General features: G+C 55.0%; 6 protein-coding genes across 6 annotated transcripts; 4 read left to right on the forward strand and 2 right to left on the reverse strand.

Annotated features, from left to right (window-relative positions):
* Positions 1-504: 504 nt before the first annotated feature.
* On the forward strand, positions 505-2201 carry J4E88_007351 (uncharacterized protein; the record flags this gene model as incomplete). Its single annotated transcript, XM_049400968.1, has 4 exons — positions 505-509; positions 562-1891; positions 1944-2049; positions 2104-2201. The coding sequence occupies 4 exons, from the start codon at positions 505-507 to the stop codon at positions 2199-2201; spliced, it is 1539 nt and encodes a 512-aa protein (XP_049253280.1).
* Positions 2202-3276: 1075 nt separating this feature from the next.
* GCS1 (Zn finger-containing GTPase- Activating Protein for ARF) lies at positions 3277-6364 on the forward strand (the record flags this gene model as incomplete). Its single annotated transcript, XM_049400969.1, has 7 exons — positions 3277-3436; positions 3946-4184; positions 4257-4322; positions 4379-4527; positions 4575-4703; positions 4756-5338; positions 5387-6364. The coding sequence occupies 7 exons, from the start codon at positions 3277-3279 to the stop codon at positions 6362-6364; spliced, it is 2304 nt and encodes a 767-aa protein (XP_049253281.1).
* Positions 6365-7860: 1496 nt separating this feature from the next.
* J4E88_007353 (uncharacterized protein) lies at positions 7861-8815 on the reverse strand (the record flags this gene model as incomplete). Its single annotated transcript, XM_049400970.1, has 2 exons — positions 7861-8655; positions 8717-8815. The coding sequence occupies 2 exons, from the start codon at positions 8813-8815 to the stop codon at positions 7861-7863; spliced, it is 894 nt and encodes a 297-aa protein (XP_049253282.1).
* A 3545-nt stretch (positions 8816-12360) lies between these two features.
* Positions 12361-13998, forward strand: J4E88_007354 (uncharacterized protein; the record flags this gene model as incomplete). The annotated part of the gene is made up of 1 exon (XM_049400971.1): positions 12361-13998. One exon carries the CDS (start codon positions 12361-12363, stop codon positions 13996-13998), a length of 1638 nt encoding a protein of 545 aa, XP_049253283.1.
* A 995-nt stretch (positions 13999-14993) lies between these two features.
* Positions 14994-15977, forward strand: J4E88_007355 (uncharacterized protein; the record flags this gene model as incomplete). The annotated part of the gene is made up of 1 exon (XM_049400972.1): positions 14994-15977. The coding sequence occupies one exon, from the start codon at positions 14994-14996 to the stop codon at positions 15975-15977; it is 984 nt and encodes a 327-aa protein (XP_049253284.1).
* Positions 15978-16171: 194 nt separating this feature from the next.
* J4E88_007356 (uncharacterized protein) lies at positions 16172-17046 on the reverse strand (the record flags this gene model as incomplete). The annotated part of the gene is made up of 3 exons (XM_049400973.1): positions 16172-16475; positions 16521-16613; positions 16664-17046. The coding sequence occupies 3 exons, from the start codon at positions 17044-17046 to the stop codon at positions 16172-16174; spliced, it is 780 nt and encodes a 259-aa protein (XP_049253285.1).
* Between the last annotated feature and the right edge of the window lie 486 nt (positions 17047-17532).

The raw sequence follows: 17532 nt of genomic DNA on the forward strand, positions 1-17532 counted from the left end.
CGGACACATAGTGCGGTATTGAGTGTGTATCGACGCAAGCGATCCTGCCACGGCCGTCGTGCCCGCGACACTACGTCAGCCACAGCATCGACAAGAGAAAGAGCGGCAGCGACAACAACATCAACAACACCCGGTATTCTGCCTGCCTACCGATCCATTCGTTGAAGAAAAAGAGATCCGGACGTCGCCACTGCTGAAATCCGGCTTTTGGCTGCAATTGCAACATCACTGTGGGGCTTGGAAGAATCGGACTGAATTGCTTGGCCACGCTTGCGGAGGAAAGAGCAAAGTGAGACGCTTCGTGGCGATTGACGTTGTGCGGGAAGGAACGACCTCAGGGCTCCGTGCTGGTCGACGTTGTGCGGGAAGGTACATCAACGTCGCGGCACCCACGATTCCCCGCCATCGCGTTGCCGCAGCAGTTCGCTGTCGCATCCCACCACCACGACCCGTCCGACACAGGACCCACCATGGAAACCATAGATGCCGGCAACAGGCAAAGGTATGTTGTTTGACCCCCCGCTCCCTTCCCGCCATACGGGTGCTGACTGTCCGCTGTAGCATTGGTCTGCCGTCAATCAACCACATGGACGCCGATAGAGTAAAGCGCGAAGAGGTCGAGTATCAGAGAAAACACTCTGCCGCCGCTGCTGCTACCATGCCCAGCCCGTTGCACCCCTACGCGGGGCCGCCGCATTTGCACAGCAATCACCAATCGTCAGTCGCCAGCGCAGTACCCGGCTCGCTTGGAGGCCTACTGTCTCCTCCCGACTCACGCAGGACCTCTGGCGACGAGAAAGAGTCGCAACGACCAACGGCCCGGCAATCCCTGCCATCGATACATGAAGCTCTAGGTTCGGAACAGCCGCTGCCATTCCCGGCTACAGTGCCTCCACCTTCAGCCATCACTTCAGCTCCTCAGCATTATCATCCCCAGTCTGCTGCTGCTTCTCCCGCCGAGCCACGGCCACGACACTTTCCATCTGACCTCCAGCACGCCAGCCAAGGACCCTCCAACCCATTCACATACCCAAGAAGTCCATTTGTCGGGGCCCCGGCATCACCCACAGTCTCCCGACAACCGCCTCAGGTTCAGTCAGAAGCCCTGCCTCGTCCGCCCTTCTCAGATCCACGGCCGCCGTATTCTACCCCTCAACACAACTCAAAACTACCTGCACTTCACCCACTGAAGACTGCACAATCTCCGCCACCGAGCACAACTCGCCCCAGCGTCTCATATCCATCATATCCGCCACCACCAGCCACCTACGAGAGCCCTGCTCCTCCATCAACGGGACCCATGAACCATCATTACCCGTACGCGCAGTATCCCCCTGGCTATCCTTCATCGGCCCCCTCAGCAAGTGCTCCTAACTCTGCCTACCCACCGGCAAGCTCGACCTACTCTGCCCCACCCCGTTATCCCCCACAATCGTGGCAGGACAACTCCGAAATGGCTCGCCTGGAAGAGAAGAAGATCGGTCGATCAAGTCTAGCTCCATACGGCGAGTCAGTCAAGCGCCATCTGGAGAGTTTCGATCTTGAGGCTTCCCTTAACGAGATGGCCGACGGGTCCGGACGCATTGCAGAGTTTTCGAAGATCTACAGACAGCGCGCGCATGAGAACCAACGCATTGGCATGACACCACAGTCAATGCCCCGGCTAGAAGAGGTCGACGATATGCTTAAGCAAAGCGAAAGGATTCAGATGTCCCTCCAGCGAATGCGAGACGTCGTTTTCAATCATCAACAGGCGAGCATCGTGGAGCCTCCTCAGGATCCACGGTATAGACCGATGAATGGCTACGATGACAATGCAAGCAACTACGGTGACGACAATAAAGGCATGGGCGGCTTTGCTGGTGGCGACAACAAGACTCGGAAACGAGGCGTAAGTGATCCACACCCCACCAACTGACTACTCTTACTGACACACCTGACAGCGAGCTGCGCCGCCAGGTCGATGCCATAGCTGCAATAGAGCCGAGACCCCTGAGTGGCGAAGAGGGCCAGATGGCGCCAGGACCTTGTGCAATGCTTGCGGTCTACGTAAGTTGTCAATCCACAATAGTATATGTGTTCCCAGACTAACGTGGCTTTCAGACTATGCAAAGCTCACCCGCAAAATGGGTGGCAAGCAAGCCATGACCAGCTCAAACCTACGACCCAAATCCATTGACCACGGTTCACCCACGATGTGATTATCGACCACAGTAATTTTCTAACCCGACATATCGCCCTTGGAGCCGTACATATTTGCTTCGACATCTTTCTGGGGCTTGTTACCACCATCACACGTCTCCATCATCTTCACTACATAGGAGTGTTGGCGCAGATACTGTTTGCATTTACAAAGAGGGCCCATGCCTACTGGCGGGTCTTACTAGAGACCATGACCCTGTATCATCCACATTTTCGGCGGGCCCATATACCATTCTTAGGGACGTCATTTGCAGACGGCTTGGTCGACTCTGGAGGAGACGGCGAACCGGGAGAACCGGTGCCTCCGTGTCAACACACCGATGTTGCCCACAACGGATCCAGAACATCATGCCACGCTCGGCACTAGGGCTTCACGTATACTACGGTCTATTTCTTGCTTGTCTTTTAGTAGTAGTAGTTGCATTTTGGCACATACACAAGGGTTTCCAGACCCGCAGACTGACTGAAGGCGTTCTCTGTATATCACCATCTGCTAGGATGGCTCGATCATAGGTTGGGCGTTTCGGTGCGCCGAAACAAGCGCTTACCATCTCACGATTACTGTTCTTCTAGGCATTCTTGCGCGACACGCTTTACTAGAAGTGTGCGAGTCTTTGGGGATTTTGACAGGCGTTTACAAAGAGATACCACCGGCTTTCAGGCCCAGCGACGTAGAAGTTATTGAATCTAGAAGTTAATACCTTAAATCCTGTTTCACTTTGCACATCACAGCCGTATGATAGCCGCTGCTCCTCGAGTGTATGAAGAAGGGTGCCGCAGTGCTCGCACCACAGCCCACGACTGACGCAGGCTCGTCCCAATATAAACAGGCTGCCCGCATATTGTATCATCTGTCAAATAACAACTCATCGGGGTCGCACCTTGCAACCCAAGTAGCTGCATAAGGCCCAGAGTAGCGAGGACACGATAACCTTGCGTTCTGGTGCCCCCAGTATGCAAGGCGATGTGCACCTCGACGATGCAAAGTGTGCGGCACGCCTAGCAGCAGCCGATCCTGGTCGTGCAGTACCGCAGTGGCGGTTGCTTAGCTCAGACAACACCACCGCCCTAGAAATGAGCCGGCTTGGTAGAGCGAAGAAGAGACATGTCGTCGACGCTTTTGGTGCCAATACTTGCGGCGCGGTCGGTATCATGCCACCGGAGCCCGCGGCCCGCGACAATGGTATCCAAGGGGACCCTTTCGCAACGTACATTATCGGGATTCTGAACCTAGGTACGCGGCGTGGTCTCGCGTCAGTAGGAGGCTTCGCGCGGCGTAGCGACATGCGTGCACGTGGTTGAAGACAGCGGTAGGCGAGGCGCATTGTGAACAGCAGGAGACTACGCCGTGCGCATTTGCACATGCGGGCTCGCTGTCAGGATGCCCAACCATGTTGCGCAAAGAAAGATGGAATGCGCGCACAGCAGAACCTTGAAGTGTCACAATGAGTTGATGTCGTGACCAGCTGACCAAAGAGGCAAGCGTCATCGGCGGGGCTTTCCTCCTCGGAAGGGGCCACAGGAATTGCTTACTGCATCGCGCATTAATAATCCATACACCCGACTCTAGCTCTGCAAATTGCCCGTCGATGCCAGCGGAGCGCGTAGAAATTGCCATTCCTTCAATCGCCCGCCATCCGACGATCCCTTGATAACGCAGGAAACCGAGGCGTCTGCAGCGCGTCCAAAACTGCAAAAGCCCTGCGTTGCATCAAACCCCGCTAAACGTCCTATAATCTGCAGTGCTCCCCGAACACCTCCCCGCAATCGCCGTTCAAGACGAGAAGCCACCCATTCACACGTCTGCTCGGCCCGCCCGTGCACCAACCCGCATTGGACTGCCTACCGCAACGCCTTACAGAACTTGGGGATGGGTCTGCTGTGAGATCCGTGCTACTTTGCGCGCCGCCCTCGCTAATGCCATATCAAGTGCCCTTGGAACGCCTCTTGACTGGCCAGAGGCCAAGAAAGTTGCTGGCCAGGTCAGATCATGGGGAATTGAAGTACGCTCGGTGACAAGACCCCGGAGGACTACGTACTGATGTGATTGACAGCAATTACTCGCTATCTGGCGCAATGCTAAAGGCAAGGAGAGGGATGCCCTTCTTTGGGGAGATGAGGTGAAGGATTACCATCCGCTCGTCCGTTGCAGCGTCGGCGACTGACTGCCGTCCAGATCGAGTACTTGGTTGTTTGCTATGACCAGGACAACCGCAAGGTCCGACTATCGCTCCGCCAGGCCGATATCCTGGCTGCGCTGGCCAACGATGAAAAGCTTCTGCAGCAGGGCGGCGGAGTACCTGACTTGCAAACCGGAGACGCCGAGTGAGCCTGACTGTCCAGATTTGTACGTCTTGTACTGACCATGGCAGCGCGAAGGAAAACCCGGCGCCGGTGTTCCATCCTGAGTTCGGCAGATTCATGCTCGAAGCAACTCCTGGGAAGCCCTGGGGCATTGGCTTCAAGGACCTGCTTGACGTTGAACCAAACATGAAATGGAGGTAGATCACACCACCCCATCGTCGATGAAGTGATTGCTCACCTTTCTTGCAGACGAACCATAGCGAAGGATCACATGGCACAGACCGAGTTTCCAATCACATTAACGACGTTCCCTCGTCTTGGATCGGCCGATTGTATCGTACCATCATATCCTGTTTCAGGACCCAAGCTGCGCTCCCAGTTTGTTCCGGACGAAATTGCCAATCCACACATTCGCTTTCCCACACTTGCAGCAAACATTCGTTGGCGAAGGGGCCGGAAGGTCGAAGTAAACGTCCCTGTGTTCAAGGACGAGAACACGCCATGGCCGTGGAAGGATCCTACAGTCAACTATGACATGCATAACTGGCCTGAAGATGACGACGTGCGCAATGGTGCTGCCAAGGACAACTACATCCACATGGATGCCATGGCTTTTGGCATGGGAAGCTGCTGTCTGCAGATCACTTTCCAAGCAAAGAACATTGAAGAGGGAAGGAAGATGTACGACCAGCTCAGCCCGATAGCACCTATCCTGCTAGCATTGACGGCGGCGACCCCCATCTACAAGGGCTTCCTGGCCGACACCGATGTGCGGTGGAACCAGATTAGCAGGGCAGTCGATGATCGTACGCCCGAAGAACTTGGGGAGAAGGTAAGTCATGTGCTTGTTGAGTATCACGAATCCGCTGACACGTCATAGTCGCTCAAGAACGACCGATGGCGACTACCCAAATCTCGCTACGCATCAAACTCAACCTATATCTCCCAAGATCCTCGCCTACGCCCTGAGTATCTCGACCCGGATCTCATTATTGACAGCGACATCAAGCAACGGCTAGTCGAGGGTGGTATGGACGATCTACTAGCGACACACTTTGCTCACCTGTTCATCCGCGATCCCATTGTCGTTTTTGCCGAAGATCTTCAAGAGCTGGACCTTACCAAGGCCGACCACTTTGAAAACCTGCAGTCGACCAATTGGCAGCACATGCGCTTCAAGCCACCGCCAGCTGGCTCCGACATGGGCTGGCGCGTCGAGTTCCGGCCCATGGAGATCCAAATCACAGATTTCGAAAATGCTGCATTTTCGATCTTCATTGTGCTACTGACCCGTGCTATCCTCTCATTCAACCTCAACTTCTACATTCCCATCACGCTAGTGAGCGAGAACATGGAAACGGCGCACATTCGCGACGCTGTATCGACGCAGAAATTCTGGTTCCGAAAGGACCCTTTCTCGACACACAAGTCGGGCGGAACGGGTACATCTACACCAGCTGGAAATGCCAGTCGCCCAGCGACGCCCACCGGCCCAGTGGAAGACGAGTACGAGCAGATGACTATCAATGAAGTCATCAACGGAAAGACTACTTCCGATGGTAATGGCTTCCCGGGTCTCATCCCGCTTGTGGAATCCTACCTCAACAGCATGAATGTCGATGTTGAAACACGATGCGATCTCGCCACGTACCTGGACTTGATCCGCAAACGCGCCAATGGTACATACTGGACTGCGGCCAAGTGGATCAGGCATTTCGTTCAGACGCATCCAAACTACAAGAAGGATAGCGTTGTTGGAGACGACATCACATACGATGTCGTCAAGGCTGCCGAGCAGATTACACGTGAGGAAGGCAAGGATGGCTTGGGTGTGGAGATGCTTGGCAAGCGTCGTTGAGTGCGATGAAGCCACACGAGTACATGATAAGGGAGACGTGCTCCAGTACATAGATTCCATACAGTGCTTGCATATAGAGACCAATGGTAGATTTCGAGTTCTAGGACACTGTTGGAATTATACAAAAAGTACTCTAAGTTTGCTCCGTATGATACGATGGTGAAATACAAGCAATGTGAAGCCTCGATCCCGTCGAAAAGAAAAAAAGGAAAAAAGGATCGCAAAGACCTCTATCAACCCTCCGTATAATGTAAGCGTGACAACCCGCATGTTGCCACCCCTTGACCGATTTATATCAAAAGCTGATTGATGCTCAATGCTGCAAATCTGCCATCAAGATCAGTCAAAGGTACCCAAAAAGTGGGCTTTGCAATCAACATACCATGTGCGACAAAATGTCAGCGAACCAGCGCTCAACACTCTCCAGTCTCTCTCTCTCTCAACTCTTCCTCACATAGTCGCACACTGAAGACCAGGAGACGATATCTCGTTGATCTTGGGCGTAATGTTACACCTTGACTTCTTCGTCTTTGGCGTCCGTTGCTTGCTGCTGCTGATGCCGTGTGGCTTGTGCTGGAATCGGGCCTGTGTGGATGGAAGAGAAGATGGGGGCCGTGCAGTGTCGTTGACGAATATAGAGATGCTGAGGATGGGGAAGTCGAAAGTGGGAATGATGGTCTTGGTTAGGAGGTGGAAGGCAAAGAGCTGGGCCAGCAGCTGTGAGATGGTTTCCAGCATAGTGTTGTTGTTGTGTTTGATAGGTGTGGGTTGTGGACTTTGGTGTCGATGTTGTGGTTGGTAGTGCTTGAAGGAGATGCTTGTATGTAGAACGTCGATTCTGTTGCAATGTGGAATCGGGAAGCAAAATGTGAGAGGAGTAGGAGTCGTGTCAGGAGGTTGGAAGAAGTAGATATCAAGGTATATGTGGACGCATGGACAGTGAGCTGCCAGCTGTCTACCTGCTTACCATTGTTGTGGCTTACCATTGTACCGTCGCGAGGAACATAGCAAGTGAAGCTGTGCTGGACAAAGAAACGGCGAATATTTCGGCTTCATGCTATTGTTCTGGATGCAGTGTGTAGTTACTCTCACTTTGCTGCTCGCTTTGGGTAGTGATGACATATGTCCTGTTAGTAACGACGTATGGCGGTATCGATCAGGTAACACTTTCCGAACGTCACAGGTAAGCCAAAAATATGCATCTCATACTCCGTCTGTTGTGTTGTATGTGGGTGAAGGAGCATCGCTGAACAATAGCTAGTTGAGTGTATGAGAGTGACGTCACCGCTACCAACCCATCTTCCCACAACGCGCTCACCGAAATGCAGGGAAGTCATTCGGATAAGTTTATAAGACATATATTACTACTATTTACATTTCAATGACCAGCATCTTTTTACTTCCATCGATATCGTCGTGCTTGTCCCATACAGCTCCAACCACATACCCACGACCTCCTGCTCAACCAAATATATCTATTCTATTTATGCGCATGCTTAGTTGGCGCCCTGAGCAAGTCCGTTGAGGAAACCCTTGAGTCCGCTCTTAGCAATGGCACCAGCACCACCACCGCCTGCAGCGGCGCCAGCACCTCCAGCACCTCCAGCTCCAGCAAGGGCCGCGGCCGCACCACCACCACCGAGAGCGCCAGCACCACCAAGAGCACCAGCACCGGGGAAGCCGAAGAGTTTCTTGGAGTTGGTCTCAACGACGACGTTGTTCTTGCCAAGGCCCGCAAGGAATCCAGCAAGACCACCAGCAGCAGCACCGCCACCCTTGCCCTTGCCATTGCCGTTCGTAGCCGCCTTCGCTGCCGTTGCCGCATCACCAGCCGTACCACCGAGGACGCTCTTGGGAGTAGTTCCAGCAAGGTTGTTAACGACCTGTCCACCGCTGATGCCACCCTGGGGAGAAACGTTGTTGTTTGCCTGAGCAGCGAGGTTCTGGTACTGAGTTACAGCCTGAGCGTTGGGCGGGTTGATGACCATGACCATGCCCTGTTGGCAATGTTGGGCTTGCGAGCAGTAGATGTACATGGGCTGGTTGTCGACGACGGGGACCATGAACATGGGTGTGTTTCCAGCTTGGCGGTTGTTGTTGCGGTTGCGACCGTTGCCTTTACCGTTACCGTTAGCGGCAGCAGCAGCTCCAGCGGCATTGCCAGCACCACCAGCGCCACCTGCACCTGGGGAACCGTTGGGGTTGCCGGGGATGGGCTGGAAGTCGGAGAAGATGGCGTTCGCCTGGGGCTGGCAGGGGCTGTTTGCGTCGGAGGAGGCGACACTGTGGTTCTGTGAGGATAGAGTCAGTATCTGTTGGAGTAGTGGTGAAGTGATGGAAGCAGTTGCGTACCTGGCTGACAAAGTTGAAAGCGACCATGTCACCGGGTTGGGCAACAATAGAGTTAGGCGTAAACTGGAACTTGTTGTTGGCAGCGACCGTGACCATCATGGTGGCAGCGGAGGCAGTCAAGCTCTGGGCCAAAGCCGCAATTGCGATGTTCGAGAAAAGCATGATGATTTGTATTAGGCTGAGATGATTTGGATTAAGTCGAAATGTCAGGATGACAATTAAGAGTATTAGTGAATATTAAGAAGGATGCTGTACAAGATATCGATGGTAGTAGAAAGGTAGTAGAAGATGGGAAATGCGCTGCAGATCTGGTTATTAGAAGATGCGCAGCGTCGAGGGTGACTATATACTCCTCTCTCGCGTGCCTAAGAGTCTCCATCGCTCCGTTACTAACGCTGCCGCAGACATCGGAAAACGGGCGACGGCGCTGATCGAAACAGTTTGCCTGATGTTCGCGACGCTTGAGAAAAGTCTGGTTAAAAAGAGCTATATGAACATGTGGTGTCAGATGTTTCGTGCCGAGTCTCATGCCAAGTGTCAAACATGCGAAAACACTACTAGTGGGTCTCGCAAAGACCTCTTAGATGCGACTGGACGGTTGGTAGAAGTGACAGGATGATTCCTAGATGCGACTGGACGATTGGCTGTGCGGATTCAAGCAACAGCGTCGTTCCTCATGTTTAACACGTTCCAAATAGTACGGGAACATGATCAGTCAAACGGCGTCGGTTTTCCAAATTATCCGTCAGCGACAGATGAACTGAAGAACTTACACTGTATTGCGCTGACGACATGTCAACTCTTTCATATTGATGCGCACTCCTTACCATTACATGGAAGAGGCCAGACCTTTTGGAACACCCCATCAGTCTACGACCTCGTGACTGCGCTGAGCGCGGACAACGTGATAGAGCTGACTTTCTCAGCTGCTTTGTCTCTCACCCCGTGGTACTGAGAAGGAAATGGAGGGTCCAGAGTAGTATGTATACCATGGACGATGTCTAATAGCATCGATCCAGTGGGAGGATGACATCGCACTGGTGAGCCAAGGCAAAGATTGGAGGTGTACGCGATGTGTGGGCGAGAAGCTTTGGAAATTTCGAAACATGCAGCCTTGCGGCGCCAGAGGCACACTATTTCCAACGGCCTCGAGGATCGTGTTCGTGAAACAGAGCTGCGCAAGCGCGTGCTCAAGTGCTGATGGTGCAGTAGCTGTCTGTCTGGTGAGGGAACTCGTCTGGATAAGACGTGTGACGATGCTGACTTTGCGATGCACCGTTCTGTTGGACATGTCAAGCCTTCCAACCTCGAGGCATATAAAACTCGTGTTGCCTTGTCGTGTCTAGTCCTGCGCCTCACTCCTGCCTTTTTTCTGCGCTCCCGAACGGGCTCATGCGCCCCACTAATCGTTGCCGCTGGCTTCCGGTCCAGAACGAAAGCGTTCTGATGAGGTTCTTTTCGAAGGGCAATCGGCCGGTTCGGACGTAAGCAGTCATACTGCCCGCTAAAGACGGCGGCTCTGACCGAACGGCTGCCAATACGATACCGGTAGCCGGGTTCATTCCGAATGGCCTCGGTGCTAGATTCGATAGTCTCGCGAAGGGCAAGCGAGTCTAACGATGTACAGCAGGCGGAAGCGGCGCGACTGGTGAGCTTGCTTGGACGATGATACATACCTGTGAGTTGTCTTCAGACTTCTCCATACGAAGGGGCGTCGTCCCCACACGCGAATGGAGATCAGCGTTCAAGCATCGCCCTGACAGCGCGCCTTCCGCATCCCACAGCTTCGGGGGCCCAAACGCTAGGTGACGATAACGAGAGCATGTTTCACGCTTTCAAGTCTGGCTTGGCAGGCGTTGCTGCAGGGAGAGTCTAGCGAGATGAGGGAGCGACGCACGGGCTGCGGTGGTTGAGACGGAGCGACAGTTTCAGAGCGAGACAGCAGGGTAGACCCGGGACGAAACGGCAGGCGACAGCGAAGAAGGGGCTGCACGCGCAGTGGCACGAGTCGATTGAAAGACCGCGGAAGCCGACGCGTGTAAAAAAGGTGGAAAAAAGGGACTCGATTGCGAGGCCGCCCCAAGGCACCGAGCATCTCGCTGGATCTGCAGTGGGAGCGTGACAGCAGCCAGGTCCGGGGTCGGCACACGCCAACAAGCATGCTCCTCCCGCACGACATGCATTGCAGATTGCGCGTGGGAGATGCGGACATTTGGAAGCTGACTGCTGACAGACAGGTGAGTGATTTGAGATGGAGTGTGCCGGGCTTGGATCCATTCATGCGCATGCCACGCTGTCCATCGTTGCGGAGAAGAGGCGGCCGCACACCAATGCCTTTGCAGAGGAGTCGCTGGAGCTGGTGAACAGGTGGTGGTGGGTATATTTAGAGCGAGTGTGCGTGGCTGAAGGGCTGCGGTGGCCGCGATGGGACTGGCCAGTAGCAGCGCGCAGGCGCATAGCCGCCGTTGGTAACTACTGGGACGCTACGAACGACTGGCCGAGATGGCGTAGATAGACGCTATCGATGCAGTGGATCACGTCTTGCGGTGTGCTCGTGGGCTTGGGGCTCGAGCAATGAGAGACGCTGTTTCGGTGGTTCTGTTTGCCAGTCGCTCTTGCCCTTGCTGGGTGCGCCGCGAGGAAGGTACGGTCGTGGCGTCGGGCAGGAGCGCTCAGGGCCCTCGCCCGGTGCGGCAGGAGCGAGCATCCCGCAAATGACGCCCAGCGCCTGAAACCCGCGAGCGCAGCGAACGCTTTGTGTACAGTAGCAGCACTTAACTTCGCGCAATGCACCGTCACGGCATCAAAGCGACGTGCTCCAGCGCGCACACGAGGGCCTTCGCACGCAGGAACGGCCCAAGCGCAGTCATTACGCATCAGGCCCAGCGTTTCAAGCGTGCGTCCAGCGCGGCCAGGGGGCCTGCCAGCGCTAGGCTCGATGCAGGGTCGCTGTCGCTGCGACAGGTCCCCCGTCACTTATAGCGCTCGCATTCGTCCATGGCTCGCTGCTCCTCCGCTGCTCGTCACTTTTCTCTCCTGGCCCCTCCATCTCGCCCTTTCCTCTCTACCTCTCTCCCTTCGCTCTCTTCGACTACACAGTGCCGCTTCTGCATCTTCTACCTGCTCCCCCAGTTGGACCAGCTTACCCCCCGCCTAATCTGAGATTGTGCGAGCGCGCCAGTCCCGTCGCTCCCCCGAGAGAAGAAGAGCTCGCCAGCCGACGCATCAACCACCAGCTTGTCTGCCCGTGATCCCGTCGCTGCCTGTTCGTCTATTCCCCTTCATAAATATCTTCGCTGCTGCCAGACCGCGCCTGCTGCCGTCACCACTCGATCCTTCTGACAGCACATCAAACGACACGGCGCCCGAAGAACTTGTTAATAGCTCCAACTACATTGCCCATCGGCCGGTTTTCGATATCAACTCTACCTTACAATCCCGATCTGTACGATCCTTAATCCCATAATCGCCAGCCAATTCGCACCCTGCCTCAAAGCAGACGTCTCGTCGGTGCACGCTCGGTTTCCGTCTTGCCAACACTCCCTCTTCCGGCCTTCTTCGATTCTATATCTTTCCCCGTGTGCGCCTAGCATACTCCTTGTTGCACCTTACTCTTTGTTCGCAACTCTTCTTAGACCACCACAATGAGCATGGACGCTGGCGGTCTTGCTCAGATGACCTACAACAACTTCCAATCCCAGGGTGGCTTTGGCGGTCCCACCTCGAGCTTTGCCTCTCGCGGCAAGGGCGCTCAGCTTAAGCGTCTCAGCGTCGCCTCGCCGCCCAAGGTTGCCTCCATCGCCGAGGACTCGGTTGCGACTCCTCGCACCAGCCGCTCCCACCTCCTGGCCGGCCTCCGCACTGCGCCCAAGACCCCCACGTCTGCGCAGCCCCCTGCTTCGGCTCCCTACTCGCAGCGCCAGCACAACATTGGTACCAACAACGCCAACAACTCCAGGCAGTTCAACCGAACCAACCAGGGTGGTCCCCAGACTGCCATCGGCTCTGGCTTCAGCGGTGTCAACCAGTACCAGCAGCAACAGCAGCAGCCCGACTTCTACAACCAGGTCCTGGCCCCTCCCCAATTCGAGTTCGATGACGGCGAGATGGACCCCAACGTTGCGGCTCAGCTCCTGGCTACCGAGCTCTACCTCGCCCAGAGGCAGCAGCAGCTCCAGCAGCAACTCCTTGCTCTGACGACCCAGCAGTTCGGCAACATGAACATGAGCGGTGGACAGCAGTACCCCAACACGCCATACACCCCTCAGATGAACGCCTACGGTCAACAGTTTGGAAACACCGCTGCCATCCAGGAGACCAACCAGCCTGGTGTCTACCTTGTCTTCAACCAGATGACTGGCCAGTACCAGTACGTCGTTGACCCGAGCTACCAGCAGGACAACGGCGACATGCAGGCTCAGAATGGCATGTCGGGTCTGTCGCACTCTCCGCCGCCGCCAACTCCCCGCTTCGCGACTTCGCCGCCCAAGGTTGATACCCCAGTGCTCCACGTCTCTCCTCCCAACGAGAGCAACCCCAGCCCTTGGGGTTCGCGCAGCACTTCTCCGCCGAAGAAGTCCAACACCCCACCCCAGGATGTGGTCCCGCTCCCACCGCCATCTGCCAACGCTTTCCGTCGCGGCCACAAGAAGAACCTGTCTTCTCTTGCTGTTGATGGCAAGGCCGAGGAGGGTCCTCGCTCTGCCTTCACCCGCCCGGTCGGCTTCCCTGCCACCCCGATGACTGGCACATTCGGCCCTGGTCAAGCACGCGCTGGAGAGCACCCAGTCCGTCAGCCTCGCAACCCTCCTTCCATCGAGGAACTCAAGGAGCGTCCCACTACCAAGCATGAGGGCAGCAAGAACTTTGCTACTCGTCAACGCCGCCAGGCCGTGGGCAACCTTGTGCGAGCTGGAATCGGCCGCCGCGCTCACCGTACCGGCAGCGGAAGCGCCTCGCCAGACAGCGACCACTTCCCTTCGTCCGACAACGACTCCGACAGTGTTCGCAGCGGAGGAAGTGGCAGCCTCTCGGGCAGGCCCAGCATCGGCAGCCTCCGCGCTGTTGCCAACGGCGCCATTGGCTCAGAGCGCAAGGCCTCCAAGGAGCGCTCTCGCGACAACTCCATCAACCGCTCCTACACCGCCAACAGTGTCAGCAGCGATGACGGTGCTTCCGTTGGAGGCGGCCTGGTCGACATCCGTCCCGAGGAGATTGGCCAACGCCGCATGCCCAAGCTTGTTCTTACCAGCGCTGAGAAGCGCAAGAGCACCGTGTTCTAAGCTATCAACCACGGATTGGAAAGAAAAACTGGGAGTTTCTTCCCCTGTGCATATTACTGTGGCGCTCTCCGGACGCCTCTTGTTACGGCCCATTACGAACCTTTCCTTGTTTGTTAGTTCATTTGTTTGCTGCACTTGACCAAGGTCACTTTTGCCATCTTTCGAATATCACGATTACCATTCGTCTCTTGCCCATTGGGAAGATCTCCTTTTCCACCCCTTCTTCTTGTTTCCCCAGACTCTTATGCGAACTGCTTTTAATGAGCATGGCGGGAACGCTCTACGGTTTTTGGCCCGGCGATTTGGGCGGGCGATTTGGGATATGCTTTATGGACGTGAGCTCAATGGCCTGTGGCTGGAGCTCACTGCCTTCTTAGGGCTTCAGTTCTGTGTTACCATTGTTTTTTGGAAGATACTGTGCTTTTGACCAAATCCATTCGCTACCGCCGCAACCAGGCGATGCACAAGGAAGAGTGGATCATGTAGGATGAGATACCTAAATGCAATCACACTCGCTTTCAAAACGAACGCTATTCAATTGTGAGACGAGGCCCATGATTTGACTCAAGGGCTACCTTCCCCAGAAAGTCAGGCACTGGCTAGCAGCAACCCTTGTATGTCCGTGACACAGTTTGCAATCTCATGAAATGAATCTGCAAATCCGGAGAAGTAATCTCCATCTGTGCTCTACAGCGACTCGGTCAGGGTAAAAGCTAATTTCGGTACTGTAGTGTGGCCATGGCCGTTGAACGGTGATCGACAAGATGCTCGCGTGGTGTTGAAGCTAAAGAATCGATAAGCGTGACAGGGCTGAAGGCTGGTGTCGCATCGCGGGGCAACTGCGAAGCTTCAAATGTCAACACCAAAATATCTCCACTTGACACCACACGTCCCGAACTCGCCTACGCCCTACGTATTCAACGCGTCATCTTCTGGTCATATACACAACGAACACGTCGCCGCGAAGTACGCCTAACAACACAAACCACACAGCAATGGCCGAGCCGCCTGTCGTCCCTCCAATCGAACCCCCACCACCGCCCGAAACGTCGCGTCCCCTCCACACGCTCCCCGCGCCTTTCTCTCAGGATGCGCTCGAAATCATAACACAAGGCGCCGAGGCCCTTGTATACAAGACCACTTTCCTCACCCCCCATACGCCCGTCGTCGTCAAATACCGGCCACCGAAGCCATACAGACATCCCACTTTAGACAAGCGCCTTACAAAGCAGAGGTTACTAGCCGAGGCACGAAGTCTTATAAGGGTCAAGAGGGATGGCGTTAATGTACCGGGGGTGATTGGCGCGGACTGGGATGCGGGATGGCTTGTGCTGGAGTTTGTGGATGGCAGGACTGTGAGGAAAGTGTTGGATGGGTGGGCACATCAAGTAACACAGAAGGGAAAAGAGAAAAAAGACGCGGAGACTGGGGGAGGAGATGCAGCTGCGAGTAGCAATGCAGAAGCGCAAGAAGGACAGGAAGAGATACTAGACCTGATGCGAAGAGTCGGACGCGAAGTAGGCAAGCTGCACGAACTGGGAGTATGCCACGGTGACCTCACAACAAGCAACATCATGTTACGCACACCCAAGTGGCAAGACACTCCAGCACAACAACCACAACGACGAATACCACGCGGAAAACAGACAACGAGCACACTCCGCGAAGCAGCCATGAACGGCGAAGAACCTCCAGACCTCCCCCCTGCGGACCCGCCGCAACAGTCCAACACCAACTCGCTAGCTGGCGACATCTTCCTCATCGACTTCGGTCTCACGACTGCTAGCATACAAGACGAGGACAAGGCTGTTGATCTGTACGTACTTGAGAGGGCGTTCTCGGCAACACATCCCGCTGCGGAACCGCTGTTCCAGGAAGTGCTCAAGGCGTATGGGGAGTGTGGGAAGGGGGCTAGGGGTGTACTAAAGAGGTTAGAAGGGGTTAGATTGAGGGGTAGGAAGAGGAGTATGCTGGGTTGATGGGATCTTTATAATGGCTACTTTGTATTATGAGGCTTTGGAAGTTATGATATGGTGAGGTGTGCTGTCCTTCGGGTACTTTTACGCTATCAAACCTAGTTCTCTACGATGACGTTTGTGGCTACATTGGTTCAGGGATGGTGTCTTCTATCTCCGTGGTCGAGCTGACGACCTCCACGCTCCCTCATGCGTTCTCAGATATCCTGGGGTCCGGCCACCATGTCCTTCTTGCTCACATGACCCGCGTGTACAATGTTCTTGTACTTCCGCTCGTCATCTTCATGTGCCCTTGTACAAGTTGGGACGAAACAAGTGCCAGCCTTGTAGTTGGCACACATTGCCCGCTGGCACTTGGCACGGTTCTTCAGACAGCTCTGGCATGGCTCCCCGGAGTCACACCGCCTGTCGTTTTCGAAGCAGCGGATGCATACAGCAAGGCGCTGCTTTAGGACCTTCCAGCCCCAGGGAGATGGGATGGAGTCAGCTATGTTCTCGACCCTGCAAATGTTAGCGACGTCATATGAAGGACCTAGACAAACATACGGTTTCTTCGGCAAGTATACTAACACTGACAGAGCAGTATCGTAGACTTCGTCCCTGGACGTATCCGCCTCGACATTGGTGGAAGGCTTGTCCCTATTGACATGTTAGTAAAATGAAAGAATGACGTAGTAGATATAACTCACCTCGCGGGACGGTTGCGACGAGTCCTCGCCTTCTTACGAGGCTTCTCCTCCTCATCCTTTTCCTCCTGCGGCTTCGACATACCACAGACCAAGTTCTCAAAGAACTTGGGCCGATACCCCTCCTCCGTCTTGGATGCGCTCTCGTCCGCATCTGGACCCTCCTCAAACGGCGACGGCAAGTCCTCGCGCTTGCGCTTGCTGCCCTTCTCGTGCAGCGCCTTGAGACGAGCAAATCCTCGCTCGCTCTCCAGCAGACACTGGACGAGATTGTTGTTGTGAGCTTTCAGTCCGTCGATCTCATCGCGCGCGAGCTTGAGCTGCACCACCAGCTTCTCGTTTTCGAGGGCGGGGTCGGCGGGAGGCAGGCGGGAATGCGACGTCATGGTGTCTTGAGGGACCGAAATTGGTGGCGACAGCTTCGGAGGTGGCTTGTTGATGTACTGACTGATCGGGCGGCAGCGGTGGGCACGATTGTGAGGATGCGATTGGGAAGACGCAGGTAATGGGCGAACGAAAAGCTTTGTGACTTGAGAACATGTGGGATATCGTTGCGAAAAGAAAAAGGGTCTAGCAAATTTTCGCGTTGTTGCGCGTTTACGGGCGCTCACTGAGCGGCTGCACACCGCTTCTGCAGATTATCTGATGTTGCAATGGCTCCAAAACTGCTGAACGTATCAGCATGAGACACTGCAAGATGCAAAGAATCCAAAAGAAGGCCTCCAGCATGAGGCAGGCTGCGGTTATGTTGACAAAAAAGGATGTCACGTGAAGCCACTTTCACTTCGGTGTATCGACGTCCTTGCCACTTCAGCAACCACCATTCAACCTTCTTTCTCAAGGCCAGTCATACCCAATGCTGATCTGGTATC

The sequence above is a fragment of the Alternaria novae-zelandiae genome (assembly GCF_023758075.1).
Source record: "Alternaria novae-zelandiae strain BMP 2774 chromosome Unknown scaffold_15, whole genome shotgun sequence".
Classification (NCBI taxonomy): Eukaryota; Fungi; Ascomycota; class Dothideomycetes; order Pleosporales; family Pleosporaceae; genus Alternaria; species Alternaria novae-zelandiae.